This window comes from Chinchilla lanigera, unplaced genomic scaffold (genome assembly GCF_000276665.1).
Source record: "Chinchilla lanigera isolate Chin_1 unplaced genomic scaffold, ChiLan1.0 scaffold00018, whole genome shotgun sequence".
Lineage (NCBI taxonomy): Eukaryota > Metazoa > Chordata > Mammalia > Rodentia > Chinchillidae > Chinchilla > Chinchilla lanigera.
The window spans coordinates 28,527,733-28,548,942 of NW_004955419.1; the positions used below are offsets into that span (position 1 = coordinate 28,527,733).

General features: G+C 51.5%; 1 protein-coding gene across 1 annotated transcript in view; it reads left to right on the forward strand.

Annotated features, from left to right (window-relative positions):
• Shb (Src homology 2 domain containing adaptor protein B) overlaps positions 1 to 21,210 on the forward strand; it is a gene marked incomplete at its 5' end in the record, with an annotated part of 132,595 nt that overhangs the window by 104,379 nt on the left and 7,006 nt on the right. The window contains 1 exon segment of the mRNA XM_005382857.2: positions 2,935 to 3,054. Within this exon segment, the coding sequence (XP_005382914.2) occupies positions 2,935 to 3,054 (120 nt within the window).

Here is a 21,210-nt window from a genome sequence, read left to right on the forward strand (position 1 = left end):
GGCACATTCCTATAACCCAGTACTCTGGGAGACTGAGCCAGGAGGATCACAAATTAGAACCCAGTCTGGACAACTTAGTGACTTAGCAAGACTGTCTCAAAATAGAAAAATAAAAAATGGCTGGGGCTATAGCTCACCATGAAGTCCCTGGGTTCAATCTCCATTTTTAAAAAAAAACAAAAATAATAAAACCCAAAAAACACCAGAATTTGCCTATTCCTCTCTTCTGCAACTATCTCCCACTTGCTGGCTTGTCTCCTGCTTCCCTTCTCCTCAGGGGAGCCTGGCTAGTTCACCCCAATATCACCCAGAACAAGTGACATTACTTTACAATACTCTTCCTCTCTCGTGTGTTTAAAATGAAATCAGAGTGCTTCGCCCAGCCCACAAGGCCTCATTGGCCCTGCCCCCCACTCCCTTCACTTCCTATACCACTCTCTGTGTTCACAGTGCGAGGCGATTTTTGTCACCTTTCTGCTATGTGGGCACCCCAAGCACCTTCCTTCCTCAGGACCTTTGCACTTGCAGTTTACTCTGCAGAGATGTTTTCTTTGGCCATTTACCAAGGGTCTCAGGTCAAATGCCATACCCTCAAGGGCCTCTCCTGACCATTTGTTCAAAGCAGCCAGCTCCCTCCCAGACCAGTCACTCTGCCTCATCACAACCCTAGTATTCCTGCGTAGCACTTGTCACTGTCTGGAATGGTTTCCTCTATCTCTCTGTTTGCTCCTCCTCACTACGTCAGCCCTGAGATCAAAAGTATAGTGAGCAGTAAGTAAATATTGAATGAAGTAGTGGATACTGCTGGGATGAATGTCCCGGCTGAATTTCCCTAATCCCCCGATTCTTGACTGGCCCCTCCATGGGGTCCCCAAAATGGCCTGACTGAACTCTCTTCAGCCCAGGCAGGTCCTCCTGAAGACCACCCAAGCCCAGTCTGTCTCTGGTATATAGCCGCCCACTGGCAGGCTACCCAGTGACTGGTGGCTCTTGACCCAATGCCCTTTGCTCCTTCTCTCCTTTGATCCTCGACCCTGAGTCCCCTGCCTTTCTCTCCCTTTGGAAAGGAACCGGCAGCTTATCCTGTTTACCACCAGAGATTACCTTAATGAGGACTGAGCCCCCCACCCCCACCCCCAGGGCCTTCTGCAGCCAAGCAGGGCCTGCTTCTGTGCCTGGGAGGGGCAGGCAGCGGGCAGCACTTCCCTGGAGACCTCTTCCAGGTCTTTCCCTGAGGACAACTCAGCTTCAAATGGCTGGAAGTTGTTTTCCTAATAAAGTGTTTTTGTGAGTACACTGGGGGTGTGTCACACAGGCGAAGTCTCTGGAGGACAGTCTCACTAGGTCTGTTGACTCTGTTTCTGAAGCCAGCTCTTTCTCACTGATCCTCCCTGTACAGCCCTGTGTCCTCTCTAAAGTTTGCTTGGGCCTTGTTGGCTTTGGAAACACTTCCATCATGGCAGTAACTGGAGAAGGGAAAGTGGGTCTGCAGCCTGATCACCCCCCTAACCCCTGACCTAGGCAGGTCTCCCTGCCAGGTGCCCAATTCCCCGGCCGCCCCCTTTATGGCCACAGATGTTCTCCAGTGCTCATTTCTCTAAAGCTGCTTTTTAGGTTGTAACTGTCGTGGCCACTGCCACTCATTGGGGAGCACTGTCTTGTCAGTGGCAGGAAGTGTGCAGTGGCCGCCAGTGGGGAGTGGGCAGAACGTCTGTGTCAAAACCCTCAGAGGTACCGTGTCCAAGGCATGCATCAGGAGGCAGAGTCAACACATAAGCTGGAAATGTAGTGCACAGCCTATGGGCTGCAGGAGCTCAGAGTCCTCAAAGATGGAGATGCCATCCGTACAGGCCGCTGGCCCAAGCTCTGCAGATGCTCCCTCTGCCGTTCATTGAAACTCACCCACCCTAGGCTTTGCACAAACCTTCCTGTAGGTCATTCGTGTCATCCCACAGCCCCTGGAGAGGGCTGCCATGCCCCTAACATGGTAGGGAGCAGAGGCTCTGCCAGCTTCCAGCATCTCTGCTTCTCTTGTGGCTTCATGTCGCACCACCACTTGATAGCAGGTAGAGCTTTACTCTTTCACTGGGGTGTGACCTCTGGCAGTTGCAGCCATGAAAAGTTGTGTTCCCATTTCACCCTGTGGTTGGGGGCCTTAGGCCCTCTGTACTGTGTCCCTTGCTCCACTCTGGCGTGTGTGGTATCTGGAAGCAGTGCAGCTTGATTCCCATGTGTCCAACCAGTGGCCAGGACATTAAGTGGGAGCATGGTATGGCCACTGTACGCCAACTTCCCTGTCCTGAGTGATGAGCACTGTCCCCTTGCCTCACACATGTCTCAGAGCCAGAGCATGCCTTCCCTGTCAGCACCCTCTGATGGACTGATTCCATGTGTCAGACAGAGAGAAAGCTGTGGACCCTTTCCAGCCATACTGCCACCCCCAACCCAGTGGTACTGGCCCTACGCTGCTTCTAGAACACACTGTGCAGACTCCCTCCTCAGCCTCTTCCTTGCCTGCTGTCTGTTTCCCCAAAATGCTTCTCCTTCCTGGTCTTGTCTCACCTCCTGCAGGTCTGCACTGAAATGGCACTCCCTCCACACGGCTTTCCTGGCCACCTACCTGTCCCCAGCCATGTGATCTAGCCTTACTTTGTCTCCTTTCACCACAGTGCACTGTGTGACCATCTAGCATCTACTGCCTAACCCCCTGTGCCAGAGTGTGAGCCTGGGTTTGTTCAGTACCCCAGCCAGGAACTGGCATGCAGCAGACACCTGGTAAACAGCCATTGAATGAAGGAATCAGTGGATACCTGCCTTGTCCCTTGGTGGCCAGGCAGCTGGCAGCTGCCCCAAAGGTGCCGAGCTTCTCTAGGTGGTTAGGCTGTGGAAGCCCTGTCCCTACCAGGCTCTGACCATGCTCTGCCCTCTCCCCAGCTGGTATCATGGAGCCATCAGCAGAGGGGACGCCGAGAACCTGCTGCGCCTCTGCAAGGAGTGTAGCTACCTCGTGCGGAACAGCCAGACCAGCAAGCATGACTACTCCCTGTCACTGAAGTGAGTACAGCGCTCACAGGCACACACGCACACTCCACCCTGCAGCCCTGGCACAGCATGCAGAAACCCACAACAGCCCTCCTCCTGGCGAAGCTGCCAGCACAAGTTATTTTAAGACTTGGTTTAAATTTGATGCTGCTCTCCCGGGACCCAGAGGAGTTGTTATGCTTTCCCTTGCTGCCTTTCCAAAGACAAGGATTCTTGTCCTAGAGTTCAATAAGTAGCTGGGAATAGTCTCATGCATGCTGTGAGCTGGGTCCTGTGTAGGAAGCTCTCTGCCTGTCCCCTTCCTGTCTTAAACCTCATTCTGCAGATTGGGAAACTGAGACTCACAAGAGGGGATGGCTGGCCTGTGTGGCAGGGCCAGAACTCAAGAGCAGCCGTTTCACTCTCCACAGTGCCACGTGGCTGCTGTGGTGACCCTTTCCTTGGACTCTGGGTTGCCGTTTGGGCGGGTCTGGTTTCTGCGTGTTTCACCAAGATTCGGGAACATTGGGAAGAGTGGGGAAGAAGCCTGTTGGTAGTGTTGGCTGTGGTTGCTTTGTAACCCGCCAATGGAGGTTGGCCACTCCATTATTCAGTGCTACTGCTGAGTGGGACCACTTTAAAAATCATTCATTCATTCATTCATTCATTCATTCATTCGAGACAAGGTCTCTTGTAGTTCAGGCTGTCCTTGAACTCGCAGCAGTCTTCTTCCTTCAGCCTCCTGCGTGTTGGAATTACAGACATACACCACCCACCTGGCCTAAAAGATCTTCTAAAACACATTTTGCAGAGAAGAAAATTGAGGCCCAGAGTAAGGAAGGATTTGCCAAGGACACGGTGGCATAATTGGGTTGTAAACCTGAGCCCTTCCATCAGCAGAAACCCCACAGACACCATGGCACTCTCTGTGTGAGATCAGGTCTGCAGGACCCTGCTGGCGGGAGAGCTCACATGCTAGCAATGTAGACAGAGGTCTCAGTGTCGCCAGAAAACATGAGGCTGCCCAGCCCTGCCCAGTGTGCTGGGCTCTGCACAGAGAGGGTCTGTGACATACTGCAGTGCTTGGGGAAGGCAACAGGCGCAGGGAGAGGCTGGACAGCTGCAGAGGCTCTGGGAGAAGGAAGGATATGCAGAGACCTTCAGACACCACACTTGAGGGACTATCAAGGGAGGGGCAGATGTGGTCACATGTCCTTGGAAAGGGGAGTTACAGGCAGAGTCCAGCCCTGGGAGAGAAGTTTCATAAAAAAGCTAATAAAAAGTTAGGGCAACCCAAAGCTGCCTCAAGGTAGTGTCTTGTCATGGGGGGGAGGGGGAGGGGGATGGTTGTTTCAATAAGAAGCTGGACTACCGCCTGGCCAGGGAGCACTCTAACCAAGTGGAAGGACACTGAAACACACAAAAAGTAGGAGTGGTCCACTCTCTGAGCTGCTGGCCCCTGCATGCTTCATCATCTGACATTAGAACTGATAGCTTAGACTCTGGTCAGTTGTGGCAGTGGAGGGAAATTCAGTGTATAAGCTGCAGCTTGGCAGGCCAGGCAGTGGTGGCCAAAGCCAGGGAAGCCATAATTGGATTGAAACAAGAGCAGTGGCAAGGAGCTGCCCTCCATCAGGGCCCTCAGCTCCCGGTTGCTTTGGGCAGTGCTGCCACCCCCATCACTGCCCAGAGATAAGCCTGTGACCTGGTTGAATGGCCTCTTCTAGGCTGCAAGAGGCAAAGGAGGCAGGTGGCATCGGCTATGGGACTTAGCCTTCCCCACAGCCACTGGCAGCCTGAGAACTCCAGGGCGCTGGTCTTGCAGGGTCATTGCTCCTCCTGTCAGCCTGAGTTCTTCCATGAGTCTCAATCTGCCTAGAATTCCAGTTGTTTGAAAAAACAGCTGTGAAAGAACTAATTGGTATACAGAGGAGGACAGGATGGAGCACCCCATGCTGTACCGAGCCATTCCTTCCACAGGGCCAGAGCCTCGTCAGCTGCCTGGACTTGTTTATTCCATGGGGAGGTGCTGAGCCCTGAACCAGGGAGGGCTGCCTGGGCGTGGGGACACTGGGTACACCTGACAATCTGTTTCTCCAGAACAGCCCCTAGTTACACAAACAGGCCCAAATGTCACCTCACAGATGGATTTCAAGGGGGAAGAGTGCAGTCCTCTTTCATCCCTGGCCTGTACTGGTCCCTAGATAGTAGGGATGGACAGCACCTTGGATCTGTCCCCACAATGGTGTTGTAGTCCAGAGGGCCTGGTGCTGTGGTGAGGCAGTGGGGGACTAGCCTTCCCCGGCTTCCCCACTCCCTGACTTACGGCCGCCAGGCCACTTCTTTGAGCCTCAGTCCCACAACATTATTACCTTCTGTGTTCCTGCCTTCAGCCCTGTGGTTTAATTGAAGTCCATTTTTAGGAGAGCTGTTGCCAAATTCTGGACAGGCCTCCTGTCCTGCCACTTACTGCTCATTGTGTGCCCTTAACAAGTTCTCCCCATATCTGCCCAGAGAAGAGCTGGACTTTAACTCCCCACTTGTCTCTATCTGTGGGCTCAGCCCCCTTTGTCCTCCGCATGCTCTGGCTGAATGATCCGCACCTCTCAGGCCAGAGAGGAGACTGGGAGACGTGGCATGGTGTCTGCCAGGACCCTGGACAAGAACACTGCCTTAGGATCCTGGTCTTCCTTGCTGCCCCCATGCTGTCGGATCTGATTATCAGGACTGGAGTTTGGATGGCTGGTCTGCGCCCAGGGGTGTTGGAGATAGAAGATTTAGTTTTGCATGCTTGTCTAGAACCATTAGATCACCACCCACAAAGCCCAGAGGGGTGGGCTTACCTGGTCGGCCTTCCCTTGAAGAAGCCTAACCCAAAGTGGGGAGGTGGGTTAGACCATCCGGTGGCTGGGTTGGGCAGAGCATGCCCAGGAGGCAGATGTGCTTCCCAGAATGGCCACTGCATCACCTGGCCTGCCCAGCTGCCCACCAGGGAGCAACACCTAGGCATTAATCACCTCAAGTGCAAGTGGATCTGCCCAGGTACTGCATGTTGTAGCTAATCTGGGTGAGCACCAGTCTGCCAGCCACTGTGTGAGGTGTGTGCTTTCCCACTTAGTCCAGCCTGCCTGCCAGAGTGAGGTGGGGAATGGCATCCCTGTGCGCCATGCTATCAGGACTGGGTGCAAATTGACATCGGAATTCCAGCTATGCTGGTTCTCCATCTCTGGCATTTTCATGGGAGCATCCAGACCTTCTGTGAGGCTATTCCAGGGTGCAGAAAGTATTTGCGAGAGTCTGGCCTCAGAGGATAGGGCCCTCCACCCATTCTATCCTTCCTCACAAGATATTTATAAAAGCCTTCTGTACCAGGCACTGGGCTGACCATCAGAAAGAGACACAGTGAGGAGCGGAAGGCTCTGGGACTAGAGCCTGGGCAGATCAGCCTGTACCTCACTGCATGCAGGTCTGTCCACAGGGCCTTGGGAGCCCAGAGGTGGCAAACAAGAGAGTGGTCCCCGCTGCAGAGAGTCAGGAGCATCTGCAATGAGGAGGCTGCACTTGAAAAGAAACCAGACACAGTGGTACACACCTGTAATCCCAAGTGCCCAGGAGGCTGAGGCAGGAGGATCACAAGTTTGAGTTTAGCCTGGGCAACTTAGTGAAACCCTGTCTAAATAAAAAATAAAAAGCACTGGGAATTCCCAGCTCAAGGGCTGGGAATGTGTACCTGGGTACCACCCCAGTACCACAAATGAGAGAGACAGAGACAAAAGATAGGTGTTCCCTGTGCCCGGGCAGCCGGAAGGGCATCTTCAAAGACACAGCCTGGGCAAAGCCATAGAGGTACAGAAGAGCTTCAGCAGGACACCTGTGCCTCCCAGGGGAGTGTGTCACAATTCTCAGTGCTGCTGGGGCATTGACTGTCAGGCCCCAATGAGAACCTAACTCTCAGGCTCCTCCCTCACACTGATACCCCACTCCCGCAGCCCTCCCCTGCAAGTCAGCAGCCCTCAGACATCTTCCCACCTGTGCGCTCCACCCCTGCCCAGAGGTCCCTCCGTGTCAGGCACCTATACCTCAAAGCTGACTCCAGAGATCCTGCCAGTCACTGTCACCTGTCCCTGTTCCCTCCTGTCTGCAGAACCCTTCCTTGTCCCTGCCTGAGGAGTGGCAACAGGTTGACCTCATACCTACCACTGGCCCTTGGGTACGCTCAATCCATCCTCAGGGAGTAAAGGGTTGGGACTTTAGAAGTTGGCAAGAAAATAGAAAACTCTTAGCACAGTTTCCTGTCTCTGGAAAGGCAGGCAGTAAGGAAAGGGGTTTTAAAAAGAAGTTAAGAAAAAAATCTCATTAAAGGCTTGCTTCAGTCACTTTGGACACTTTGGAATGCCTTTGTGAATGCTCTTCACAAGTCTGGTGGCATATGTTTCTGCCAAAGAATCTGAGCAAGGTGAGGGGAAAGGGATTTCAAAGATTACAGGTTTTGCAGCTAGGGGAGAGCAACATCCTGCCATCCTTGGGATGGGGCATGCAGACTGGCACTCCTAAGGCCATGGCAAGCAGGAAGCCAGTGGCCAGGGAGGCCTTTGCTTTGCTTTGCTTTGCTTTGCTTTGCTTTGCTTTGCTTTGCTTTGCTTTGCTTTGCTTTGCTTTGCTTCTCTTCTGCCCTCACCTCTCCCCGTTCCCCTTTCTTTGCCTAACACTCTTCTTAACACATGGCACTTTACCATTGAGATGTATATCCCCAGCCCTTTTTATTTTTTGAGACAAGTATCACTGAGTTACCAGTACCAGCCTCCAACTTACAATCCTTCTGCCTCAGCCTCCCCAGTAGCAGTGATCACACGTGCACCATGATGCTCCTCACCACTGCCTCTTTGACAGGGACTCAGCCCTATCTCTGTTGAGGCAGAGATTTTATCCTCTATAGATTCCTCACAAAAGGAGCCACCGACCTTCAAATCCGCAGAGACTAACTGCTGGCATCCTTGTAAATGTGGCCTCAGACGCTTCTGGGGCCTGGCCTGTTGCTGTCATGCCCTGCACGCCAGCTTGAGCCTTCAGGTGCCTTTCTGGTCCCTTTAAGCTCTCTCCCATTCAGCAGCAGCTGTTTGCTGAGGTCCTGCAGGATCACACGACTTGACCCCTATAGTGGTATAGGAAGTGTTCAGAGTCGCTCAAGGTGGAAAGCACTCTGGGCTGTCCAAGAGAGAAGGGAACGAAGAGCCCTGTGTGGAGGATGAGCCGGCCTTGACTTGGGCACAGCAGCAGGGAATCCACAGAGGATGGGGAGTATCGTGATTATATAAGGACCAGTGTTGAGCCGGCTGGATGGCACACACCTGTAATCCCAGCACTCGGGAGGCTGAGGCATGAGGATCACTGCATCCTGTGACCAGCCTGGGCTACATAGTAAGTTCAGGTCCAGTCTGAACTACTATTCAGGGAGACCAAGAACCAATGTCACGTTGACATCTTCCAGGAAAGATATGGCCCTGGTCACCAGGTAGAAGGATGAAGACTTTATCCCATGGGGCACTCAAGGTTTTGTGTTGGATGTAGAGATGTTCTCTGAGCTGTAATCTAGACTGTTAATGAAATCAGGACACCGTGAGTATTGTTGAAAAAGGAACTCAACTTCTGCCTCTGTGTCCCCACATGCCACACATATGCTACTTGAGCTGGCAGGGCACAAGAACTAGCAAGGGGCCTGTTATGAGAGGCTGTGACATGGCCAGGGGGTGAGAGGCATCCCAGGGAATTCCAGGGCAGCCCTCTTCCAGATGTAGAGAGAAAACCACAGGCTCTGCAGTCAAAGATATTGAATGCAAGCCCTGGCTCCCATCTTAACACCAGCTGTGCGATGCCAGGCAAGTTCCTTTACCTCCATTGTCAAACCCCGAAGAGTCAGGTGTGTAGGGAAGAAGTAGACTGTGCAGGTGAGCCCCACCACAGTGTTGGTCCACAGCAGGTGCTTATCAGGTGCTGAGCTGTGTTTTTCCCAGCTTTTCTGGAGCCTTGGAAATCACCATGAAAGCCAGGTATGGTGATACTCGTCTGTAATCCCAGCTACTGGGTAAACTGAAACAGGAGGATCATGACTTCAAGGCCATCCTGGGCAATTTAGACCCTTTCTCAGAATAAAATTTAAAAAATACTGGGATATAGCTCAGTGGTAGACTACACCTATATTTAATTCCCAGTGTGGCAAGAGGGAGGGAAGGACAGACAAGACAGGCAGGTAGGCAGGCAGGCAGGAAGGAAGGGACAGAGGGACGGGACAGAGGGGCCAAAAAGATGCCATGGAGGCAGCACTGTGGACAGAGCCCTGGGGGTGAGACCAGGCTGGTTGAGCTAAACTAGATCTCTAGAGCTAGTGTCTTCCTCATTGGTGTCTTTAAAATGAGGAGCTGGAGGTGTAGCTCAGTGGTAGAGCTACACATTTGCCCAGCATGTGCGAGGCACAGAGTTCTATCAGTATCTAGTTTAAGGGTTTCATGATTAAGCCATAGAACCCTTCCCACTAGCCTGAGGATGTTAGGAGGGCCCCATCTCACTCCCAGGGAGTCACTTTATCAAAATTGGGCCTCTAGCCCTTCACATTGCTTGATGACACCCCCTCGCATCTGCTAGGAGCAGCCGGTTAGTGCTGACTGCTGGGCGCCCAGTCCCTACCCAGCAGATGCCTCCTGGGGCTGCAGTGGAGGGTAAGTGTTGCAGGGCCCAGAAGAGCATTTTAGTTAGGAATGTTTTTCTTTCTTCTCTCCCCTCATTGATTTATGTAGTAAAGGAGAGAGTTTTCAAACAGTAGGCATGTCTGGGTCTAGGCAAGCAGGCAAGTGATTAATCTTAGTTTGTTGCTGTTGACAGCCAGGAGCAAGAAATAATAAAGGTTTGTAGGGTGGGAGGGACGGGGGCGCAGAGGCCTGTGGACCCTGCGTCTGTCACAGACTGCTCCCCTCTGCCACCTGAACATCCCCCAGTAGGTCAGCAACCAAGGTCCTAAACTAAGGGGGCTAAACCAGCATGAGCCACGAGAGCAGTCCCTCTGAGGCGACTGGGGCCTCCGCAGCAGGTGCTGAGACCCCACACAGCCCCAGAAAGCTTGGATTTCAGTCCTCAGTTCGTAGAGTCCCCACCAGGCCTCTGAGGGTACAGTGAGCCCTCTTAAGGACAAACTTCCAAGGGAGGCAGCTAAGCTTGGGGCACATTTGCCTTACGACTCTCACTGCCCAGCTTGGACTGCAGGCCCTGGGTTCCTGGCCGTGTACCCTGTGCTCCTCTGACCCCATGCCTGTCTGAGCTAGTGGGGCTGGGGGACTGCCAGAGGAGGAATGCAGGGTGAAGGTGGGGGTCAGGCGGACTAGCAGGGCAGCTGGCTGTAGTTCCAGGCACACAGCCCCAACAGTTCTGTCCTAGGGAGCAGTGGCGGATAGTAAAAGACTCCGGTGGGGGTGGAGAGTCACTGGAGTATGAGGAGGATTGAGGCATTTCGGGGTGGACAGCAGCCAGAAGGGGAGGAAGCCGCCTCTTTCAAGTGCAGTGTCCCCCATCACCAGCACCTCCATTCCTCTTTCCCCAGGAAGGCAACTCTGCACAGGTGCAGAGACATTGGCTCCAGATCAGTCCGCCTGGACTCGAAGCACAGCCCTGCCACTTGCTAGGACGGTGGTGGTGGGCAAAGGGGCTTAGCATGGCTGAGCCTCGGTATCCCTATCCTGGAAACATTTCATGGTGTATTGGAGGGACAGAATACATGAAAGAGCTTAGCATGTGCCCAACAGGTAGTAAGTGCTCAAATCAGTGGTAGCTCAGCTGTCTGTAGACTTTGGAGAGCCACAGGCTCTGTAGGAAAACCAGTTTAGAAAGAGATCATTGTAGCCCGGAGTCTAATGGATTGTCTGGCTTCGACTCCCATGTCTCTCTATGCCCTCTTCCACTGTCCTTTGCAGTGGTGGGGTTTAAATTTATGTGGCCTTGCAGAGCTAGAGTCAAGTCCAGGCTTTCTCTTTCTGGCTTCGTGAGCTTGGATAAGTCATTTTAATTTCTCTGATTCCCCCAAGTCTTCATTGGTAGCTAGAGATGACCCCTTCAACATGCCTTTCTTTTTGCCTCCTTACCATCCTGCTGCCCCTAAAGCTGTCCTGTCACATCTACAGACATTGTGAATCAGGTTCTTGTTTTCCACCAGAGCTTCAGTGTGGTCTCATCACATGGGCAGCAACACTGGGAGTACAGTGTGCAGAAATTTGGAATTAGGGAACAGAAAGAGACCTTTTATATTATTTGCTCCAGTATACTGTACAAGTGGAGAAACCAAGGCATAGAGAAGAGCAGCAGCTTGCCTACCTTACCCCCAAGCCCTGTTTTCTACTGCATTTGAGTCTCGGGAGGGGGCCTTCTTTGCTGTCCATCCTTGGAGGATTTCTTGTCCTTTTGTGGCTTATGGAGGAAAGTGAGCTTTATGCTCAATTACTGTGCTTGATATTTTCTCTTTTAAAAAAGTTTAAAGAAAATGCTGTAATTAGAATCTACTGCTTTAGGCAAACCCACTCCTCAGCAGCTCTTTGCAAGGGACCAAGTGAGAACAGCAAGCTCTGGAACATGCAGATACCTTACATGATGAAAAAGAGCTCTCAGGGGCTGGGGATTTAGCTCAGTGGCAAAGCACCTGCCTGGCAAGTGCAAGGTCGTGAGTTCGGTTCCCAGTACTGGAAAAAAACCAAAAAAAAAAAAAAAAGAAAAAGAGCTCTTGGTGATGGTGGTCCTCTTCATTAAAAATGACCAAGGAAATGAATGCTGCAGTGCGAAAGTGCTTCCCAAGCTGATGCCTTCACATTCAAACCTCGTGCTCCTGGATCCTGAGTTCAGTGTCATGGGGATTCGGGAGCATGTGAGTGGACAGTGTGAGAAGAGTGCTGGCCTGGCTCCTAGGACACTCGGGTTCAAATCCTAACTCACCTGACTAGCTATGTGCCCTGGACCAATCACAGGCCCTTGATTTACTGTCTTGCTTTGAGAGAGGTTCAGGCAGCCCCCAGTGAGGTAGTACGTGCACAGTGCCTCACAGGGGACTGATTCTTAGGAAAATCCAGCTCTGTGCTGTAGCAGTCTGTGATGAGCAGGGCAAGAATTACTGCTTTTATTATTATGAATACAGAAACTGGCAGTTACATTATATATCATGGCTACTGAGTAAAGGGCTAGGATTTTAGTGCAGCCTGACACCTTTTTGCCCTGTGGAATTTCTGAGCAGAAGCCTCCCCTCTTCCTCTCAAGCATGGCCTGAAAAGCCCAGCCAGGGTCCAAGCCTCTCTCTGGACATTATGCCCTGAGGACAGGTACATTTCTTTGGTACTTTTTTTCAGACAGTGTTGACATGTAGAAAGGCCAGAGACCTAACGGCCCTGATCTGGCTTGTGGGGATCAGACCTCAAAACAGAAGGAGGAAATGGGTCTGTCTGGCTCTGAACCAAGTGTCAGGATGCGTGACCCACCTGGGCAATCCTGGCTTCTTTGGATGCAGTCCTCAAGAAGCTAGTGGAGAAGACACAGCCCTACATTGTTGACTCTTTAGGAGAGGAGGCCACGGCTCAGAGCAGCTCAGGAACCTGCCTGAGCCCTGGGCCACTTTTCTTGTTTGGCCCAGCTTGGAGGTTCTCAGCTTGCACCTAGGTGCTGGGCTAAAGCTAGGGGCACCTGGTAGCAGAGAGGCTGAGACAGACTTTCAGAAGCCTTGCCGGTATGCTGTACCAGGAGTGAAGGGCTGGCTTCCTCAGGAGGCGGCTGTGCCAGCTCACTGAAGAACAAGTGGTTGTCCCAGTGAGGTGAGAGGACGACCAATGAGGAGGGGGAAAAATAAGGGGTCGAAGACCATGTCCAGGTTTCTGAGTGGCTGGGTAGTTGGTGGTGGCCCTGCCAGCTGCAACACAGAGCAGGCATGGTGTGAGAAAGCATACTCCCCCTCGCTCGGCTTCTCCTTCCTCACCTTTGCTCAAGACCCAGAGGCAAAGGAGTTTCCCCATTCACTCTGCTGCACTCTACCAGTCCATGCTCAGAGCACCTCCCGGCCCGGCTGAGCTGGATGTACCGACCAGTGGTGAGCAGAGGGTCATTCCCTCCTCAGCCTGCTCCATCCCCGCTCCCAGCCAGGCGTGTTGCCTTGCTCTTTGTTCTCCCGAGAGCTCTTGGTCCTCTCTAGTGCCCGAGCCACCGTGATTACATTTCCAGCCAGTTGTTAATTATATATCAGCCCACGTCAGTCTGCCCATGCAGCTCGGTCACCAGGGGAGGCATTCTAACTGCCCGTGTGTCACCAGGAAATCTCGCATGGCCTGGGACAGCTCCTTTGGAAGCAGTGGGTAGTCTCTCCAAATGAGGAAAAACGTCTCTTTTCAACCATATTTCTAACATCTTGTTAATATGACTTAACAAAATTTTTGCAAAAACCACATGGGGACAGGATGGTTGGGGACCTGGGAGAGAGGGTCTGTTGGACAAGCCATGGGGATAACTACAGACCTTGTGTCTGCCATCAGTGAAAGGGAGCAGTGTGGAGCAGGATGTGACCTGGGAGCCCGAGGACCAGAGCCTGAATCCTGGTGGGGGGGTCACCAGCCCTCACATCTCCAAACACTGGATTGAAAGCTCCTATAAATGCTGAGAAGCTGTGCAAATGCAGGTGGGGTTATCTGCACAGAATTCGTTCTGACCCCAGGTAAGGGTGATACAGGATTTATTTTGCTTCGAGCTGAGTAAACACTGAGGGGGTCCAGAGAAAATACGATTGCCCACACCTAGAAGCATTTGGTGGGTTCGAAGCCACCAGCTTCATACAGTAAAATCTCAATGTCAAATGCAGGGTTTGACTGTACCTCACGCTACCTAGCAGTTAGAGCCAGAAGGGGTTTGAGTCATCTGGGTTAAGACCTTGACTTTCAGATGGGAGAAACTGAGGCCCAACAAAGAGGAAAGGACCTTCTTAAGGTCCTGAGGCAAGGTACTGGCAGGATCTACCCATCCCTGGAAGTGCTATATTTCCTTCTCCCATTTTCTATATAAATGTCCTATTGCATTTGAGGTGAATTTATAAAGTCAGGTGTCAGATTTGATAGCCCTCATCTTTGCTCCCATAGTTCAAATGCTAAAGCTATAAAAACAGTGTTTTGCTGTGTGAGCAGGTGTGGAGGGTACATCCCACACACAGGCCACCCTGACCCTCTGCTGAGCAGAGGCTGCCACGTTCTGGGTCTTGCTTGGGGCCTCCAGCCTGCCTATTTCCGGGTAGCTTCCCCAGTGAGAGCCTTCATCCTGCCGGTTGTGAATATGATTTGCCACTTCTAATAGTGCTTTTTTTTTTTTTAAAGATTACTTCACCCAAGAGGAATATCAGAAACAATTGGGTTTGGCAAAGCCAGCTTATTAGAAAAGCTTTAAATAGAACGTCTTTTTTCTTTTCCCCTGCTATTTTCCTTTTGAAAATCCACACTACTGAAGGCCTAGGGATCAACTTGCCACGTTCTCAGCATAGACTTCCGGGGTGGGGCTTACAAACAAGTCTGCAGTGCAGCCCTCACAGTGCAGCTGTCCTGTGCACAGACCTCCGGCTGGGAGAGAAGGATCCATCAGCCTGTAAACTCACTGACCAAGGAGCTAGGGAGGCAGCTGAGCACTGTGACAGAGGAAGAGGGGAAAGAAAGTTGATTATGTTAGTGGTACTTTGGAAGGCTTCTTGGAAGTGGTAGCACTTAAGTAAGGCTTCAGGGTAAAGAAAATTGAAAGGAGAAAACCAGAGACTGTCTATTGGGGAAGCAACAGCAAGGTATACGAATGTAGAGAATTAAGATTAGAGGGGGGTCTCTGCAGTGTCCTCTCTCCCTGTGGTTCTTCATTGGCTGGTGTGGCTATTATAAAATGACATCCAGTTTTAATTTCTAAATTACAGTGGGACTTTATAAACTTGGGGCCCTACTTTCTAAATGTGCCCTCTCACAGCTGATACCATTGACTTTGGTCCTGGGGTTTGTGGTCTGAAGTGACTTGGCCTCTACTAGGCACTGTTTTGTGGCTAAGGGCTTCTTTGGGAGTGTGTTTCCACCCTTGGAAGACCAGGCACAAGGGCACCTTCAGAGGTTATATTCAGGAGAATACATAATCACAATATCCAAAATAAGGGATGATTGTAATAAAAGCGGGTTACAAAATTCAGCTCACCCTGACCCTAGGTACCACATGCAACACATGGTGGGGTGGGAGGTTGGGTACAGGAAAATACTACCAGACTCTGATAGTTGTTGGTGAGTGGTGAAATGGCTTGACGATGTTTGTCTTTTTGCTTATTTATGTTTTCTGGATTTTCCACAGTGAATCTCCTTTATAATAGTTTGTTATTGTTAAATGAGACAGAGTGGGAAGCTCACTGGCTATGGAGTTAGAATACCTGGTTCTGGTTTCAGCTGTCTCTTGAGCTCTTATTTATGATGGCTTCTCTGTGTCTGTTATTTGGGATGGTCTCACTGGGGGTGATCAGTAGAGAAAGACCATAGAGTGTCATGGCCAAGGGAGTCGACTACCTCGAACCGGAATCCTGGGTTCAAACCCTTAGTTTGCCCAAACTAGCTTTGTGACCTCAGTTTCTACATCTGTGTAATAGAAGGAGTGATAGTCTCAACCTATCAGGATCGTCATGAAACGTAAGTAAGATGGTGGTCAGGGGGTAACTTGTAACCTTGGAAGGCCTGGTGGGTGATCAGCTCCTCAGCGGATCCCTTTGGCCCTCAAAGACAAGGGCTCAGAGAGGCCAGTGCCTCACCCATGGCCGTGCCAGTCCCCTGCTGTCCGAGTCCTGCGTTCCTTCTACAACCCCCCACCTCCTTATGGCTTCCCAAAGAGCAGCCTGCGTGCTGGACACAGCCTCACGAGAAGAATGCATTTGGGTGGCACCAGGCAGGCTCTTTGTAGTCCCTGGTTCCTGGTATAAGGAAACAACTAGAACAGGCTTGTACAGAGCGTCCTGTGAGGCAGGTAGTGTGGTGCCGCTGGCAGTGATCTAAAAACTGGGGTAGTGTTTGAGTTCTGACACAGCAAAGGTAAAACCTCCAAGGCCCATCATCTGAGACCATGTGAGTGGGGCCCTAAAACACCAGACTCAAGTCTCCACGTGCAAGCATGATGACCCCTTCTGAATTCAAATTCTCATTTTGAATGTTCAGCGTTGTTCCAGTCTTAACCAAAAATATCTAGAGAGAAGATACAGCTTACGCTCTTACTTTTGTGGGAGTTGCGCTCTTAAAATGCAATCAGTTCCGATAGTAAGTAACTTTGGAACTCAATTACTTGCAGCCATGCTGAAAAAACCTGTAATTAATGTGGTCAAACCCTAGCCAAATAATAAAATGAAAGCTTTGTTGTGTATCAAGGCAGAAATCAATTTCATTAGAGAGCAAAGAGCTAGAGATTTAATTTTGAGAAAATTCTCCACCCTATGGAAAGGGGTTGTCAGGAAGCTGCCAGAATGAATGTCCAACATGAGAGGATTTGCCCTCCAGAGCTCTGACTACCGAGGAGTGACAATGACCTTTTAGAATTGCATTTCTAAATCTTACAAGTGTTGCCAAAGTCAATGGATTTACGCTTCTTAATGATCTTGGGCCCAGGCCCCTTGGCCCCTTTGGTTTTGGTGAGAATGTGAGTTGTCCATACCTGATGACATGTGTGTCCATCGGGCCCTGTCCTTTGGGATTAGCAGGGAGGAGAGGGGTGACGCAGCCACGCCACGTAAATGGTGGAGTATCTGGGCAGCAAGACTGAGAGCAAGCTGGACAGACTTCCAAGGGACACTGCCTGGTTACAGGCCACCTGGCATGTGAGCAGCAAGGGTGAGTAGGATAAGAAAGGACAGCAGATTGTGCCCTGTGAGGACATCTGAAGAGGAACAGCGACTGCTCCTGCTTCTGTCTTCCTGTGTCTGAGGGCTGTTCTGGGACAGGAGGAGCAGCAGTGCCCTGCAGGAACCAGAGTCAGGGCGGGCTGTTGTCAGCAAGCCACAGTGAGTCGTATTTCAGTGCAGCCTGTGGATGAGCCTGCCGCGGCAGAGCTGCCCAGAGTTGAGAGGAGTGTCTTGGTGGGGAGTGAGTTTCCCTAGTGCTGAGGCTAAGCAGCATGAAGTGCTATGAATATCACAGAGAAGTTTCCTTCCTCAGATGGAACTAGAATGGTGGGTCTCAAACATGAATTGCATTAGAATCTTTTGAGGAACACACTGAAGGCAGATTCTGGCTCCAGGGTGGTCCAGAGAGCTGCAGCCTTGACAAAGGCCTTGCAGCCCTTCTGTGGCACCGCTGAAGAAACTCCCTCTTGGAGAAACTCTACTCCTCTTCCAGCTTTGGGGCTCTGCATGCCTTCGGTGCAGGTGGGGCTTTTGTTCAGTATCTGAATAGTTGCTCGTTCCATGTCATGTGACATGGGCACCTGGGCATCAGGCATTGATGTAGAACCTCAGTGGTCCTCTTGTCCAGTGTCTTCATTGTAGAAATTGGGAAACTGAGGCCTAAGAGCATGAGAGCCAGGGCTGGGGCCCCACTCCTAGGTGCACAGGTCAGAGCTCTTTTCTCTTGCTTTCAGTGGAAATTATCATTGCTTTTCATTGTAAACTATCCCCCATTTCACAGATGAAGAAACTGAGGCCCAAGTCCCCAAGGAATTTTTTCTACTGGGAGTGACTGTCATTCATGAGATTTGCAAATAGACTTTGGCCAGAGTTTCTCGGTGGCTCTCAGTTAACTGTGTGCCTCCTGAAGTGCCAGGAAGGCAAAAAGCATCCTCAGGTTAGGTGCAGCAGCTGCTGACTGGGTAGATCTGTTTTAACTTGTGGTTTTCAGAAGGCCCTTCTGCATCTTCCTTCTCATTTTTGCTTAAGTAAAACTGTCTGTTGGATCTGGGGCTTGGCAGAGAACGTGTCCGCATTGTTTCTGGGCTCGTGAGTGCCCTGGGTTGATACACAGAAGCCCCTGCCAGGGTGGTGGGACCAGGAAGATTGATGAGGGTCAACACCATGCCTAGTAGCAGGCAGTGCTCACGGAGCACCTCGGTCCCTGGCAGGAGCCTCTGACCCCAAGGATGAAAGCTCAGGAAGCATTGCTGATTCCTTTCTCTCCCTCTGTGTTATCTTAAAATGAAAGCAGGGAACCAAATGGTTTTACAGCCTCTGGGTGATGTCTCATGTCCCAGAGAAGTGTGGAATACAGAGGGACACACCCCGTAGGCACTTAACTCCAGAGACCATCCATGGCCATATTTCAGCAGAGCAACCTCTCCTCCTGTTCTCCTTGCACATGGATCTTGGGTGGACCAACATGCTTTAGAGAGTCGTGAAATCCATTTAATGTTTGAGGAAATGGATCTCAGAGCAGTAAACACCCTACCGGTGTCACCCAACCTGCTCCATGTCACTCAGCAATGAGGCAGACTGCAGCCAGGGGCTGCCTGGCCATCTGTGGCTTCTGGGCCAAGAACAACAGACCAGACGCACAGGGAGACACAAGAGGGCTCAGCCCAGACAGGCTGGAACCAGCCAACCAACCTGATAGCCAGCAGCTTCTGCCCAGGGAGGAAGACACGAAAGCCCACATCAGGACCCTGAGCCCCTCGTTTGTGTTTGCACCAGTACTTTCAGAAAGGGCCCTGCTTGTCATAAAAAGGAAGAAGAGCATCCTGTGCTGCAGTATCCTGCCAGTCTGGCTCCCAGCCATGCTTACCTGAGGACTGCCAAGGAGCGAAGCTGTCTAACCATGTACCCATGACATCCTGCACGTTCAGTGGCACTGCACCACCTGCCAGGGCTCACTCACCCATGTCCACTTCAGACCTCAGGAAGGCAGGAAAAGCCCATTTTACAGGCGAAGGAATCAGCACAGCCAAGCACAGCTCAGATGAGGCAGGGAGGGCCTTAGACCTAGTCTGGGTGGTCCTGAGCCCATGGTTACATCCACCACCATCCCTGAGCATCCTAAGACTTAGACAGTGCTTCCCTGTCCAGGGTTGGTCCCCAGCTTACTCTCCAGTCCAACCTGAGTGAACCCTAAGTTTCTAGCTCCCTTTGCCCAAAAAGCCACGTGGCTCCTCAGACACCACCTCCCGCCCCAGCAACTGGTGCTTACCCCTGAGGATGTCTCTTGCCTAACATCTTCATGGTCCAACTCAAGGACTTCCTTCAGATGTGGCATTCCTGGCTTACTTGACCCCACCTGCTGGGTGGAGGTAGGGCTGGGACTGGGAGCTTGGTCCCTGGGAACATTCCAGAGCCCTTTGGAGCCCTGCAGTGTACCAGGTAGTATTGTATCTCAACTTTGAAACCAAGGAGCAGGGTGACTGTGGCTTCCCCACATGTTCACACTGCCAGGGAGGGTCTTATTGACCCTCACAGCAGCTGTGAGGGTGGACCGGGTGTGGTGTCACAGATGAAAAATTCTGCCCAAGGAGGAAGACACGATGAATTTTTCACAGATGAAAAATTCAAGGCACTTGTGACTAAGTGGTATGGCACTGCAGAAACGTGATGCTGAATTGTGTTTTCCTGTGTGTTGCAGTGTTTAGCAGCCTCCCTGGCCAGTAGTACCCATGTCCAGGGTGGACTACATCAGATAAGACGCAGTGCCAAGAGGAGTGTGGGTTGGGAGGGCTTGTCCTCAACAGGAGGGGGGCTGCTTTTGGGTTTATGTCCTAGTTTCCCACCTGGGTAAGCCCTGATGTCCTCAAACAGTGACCTGGCCAAGTTGCTTCTCCCTCTTGACCCTTAGTCTTTTCGTCCTTGTAGTGTGAGTCCGTGTTTAATTTGTAGCCCTTCTAGTTTCTTTTGAAGCCACAGGGTGGACCAAGAGAACATTTAAGGTTATCTCAGGCAGACCAGCTTTGTGCAGGCCCCCTGTGCTAAGGTTCTGGGGAGTCAGTGGATTGCAGAGACAAACCATTAAAATGTTTACTTATCTTTTCTGAGGGACCCCAGTTCCTCACTGCCTCTGTCTGCAGTGTTAGGGGAGATGCAGCACTGTGTGGGATTTACCAGCTGACTCGGGCTCTGCCTAGTAGCCAGTGGATTTTGGTCAATCTCACCTCTCCCTTCAAAGGCTGCAGAACCACAGGCAAGTCACTTGAGCTGATTCTGTTTTCCAACATGTAAGTTGGGGGCCAAGGGGCACCTGTCTCTTGGGATACACTGAAAGCTCAGCAGTGCGGTTACATAGCGAATATGATGTACTGGGAGGAGACTTTCTGCAAAGACAAAGCAAAATGTCCCACCCTCCTGGAGGTCAGAGAAAAGGAGGAAAGGCCAAAGGCTCTGAGTCATGAAGCCAGCTGCTTTCAGAGACAGCATGGCCAACCAGGGGCCAGGCTTATGGCAGGAATGAGCTGTTTTGCAGGTGGCCATGGAGGGATCTTGCCCTTGTCACCCCACAGACCTGTCCTCTTGTCCAAGGTCACAGCATTAGAGCTGAGCTAAGTCCCCATTGATGTGGGGACAACACAAGCATCCCTGTCTACCCCCTCCTGAACTGGAGCAAGTGCATGGCTCTGGAGGTGGGTGCACTCCTTAGGCCAGTGGTGTACCGTGTCCTCTGAACTGAGTACAGAGCCTGTGTTCCCAGAGCCAGAGCTTGGAGGGCAGGGGACCTCCGACATCTTCCTCCCTGAGAAAAGGTTGTGCAGTTAATTGCTGTGTTAGTTACTTTCTCTCATTGCGGAAACAAAATACCTGACACCCAAAGTTAAAGGAGGAAAGGTTTATTTGGCTTTTAGTTCATAGAAGTTTCAGTCCACAGTCAGCTGGCTCTAAGGCAGGGTGGCATGGCAGAGGGGCACTGCAGAGGAGAGACAGTTCATGACAAAGCAGGGCAGGCAGAAGGCAGCAAGCAACTACTGACAAGTGACAAGCAATGAACCACAGCAGCCCTCTCTGTGTCTGATATTCTTATGCATCCCCCCGCCCCCTTAGGGCAGGTAGCACTCACACCCTTAATCCTAGCATCACACACTCCAGATCCAGGCACCACTAAAAAGCTCTACCTATGACCGCATGAGGCTTTGCAGGGACATCTAGACACAAGCCAGAACATTTGCTGAGTGCATTTTTAAATGCATAAGCTCATTCTCCCTCTCTCTCTCTCTCTCTCTCTCCCTCTCCCTCTC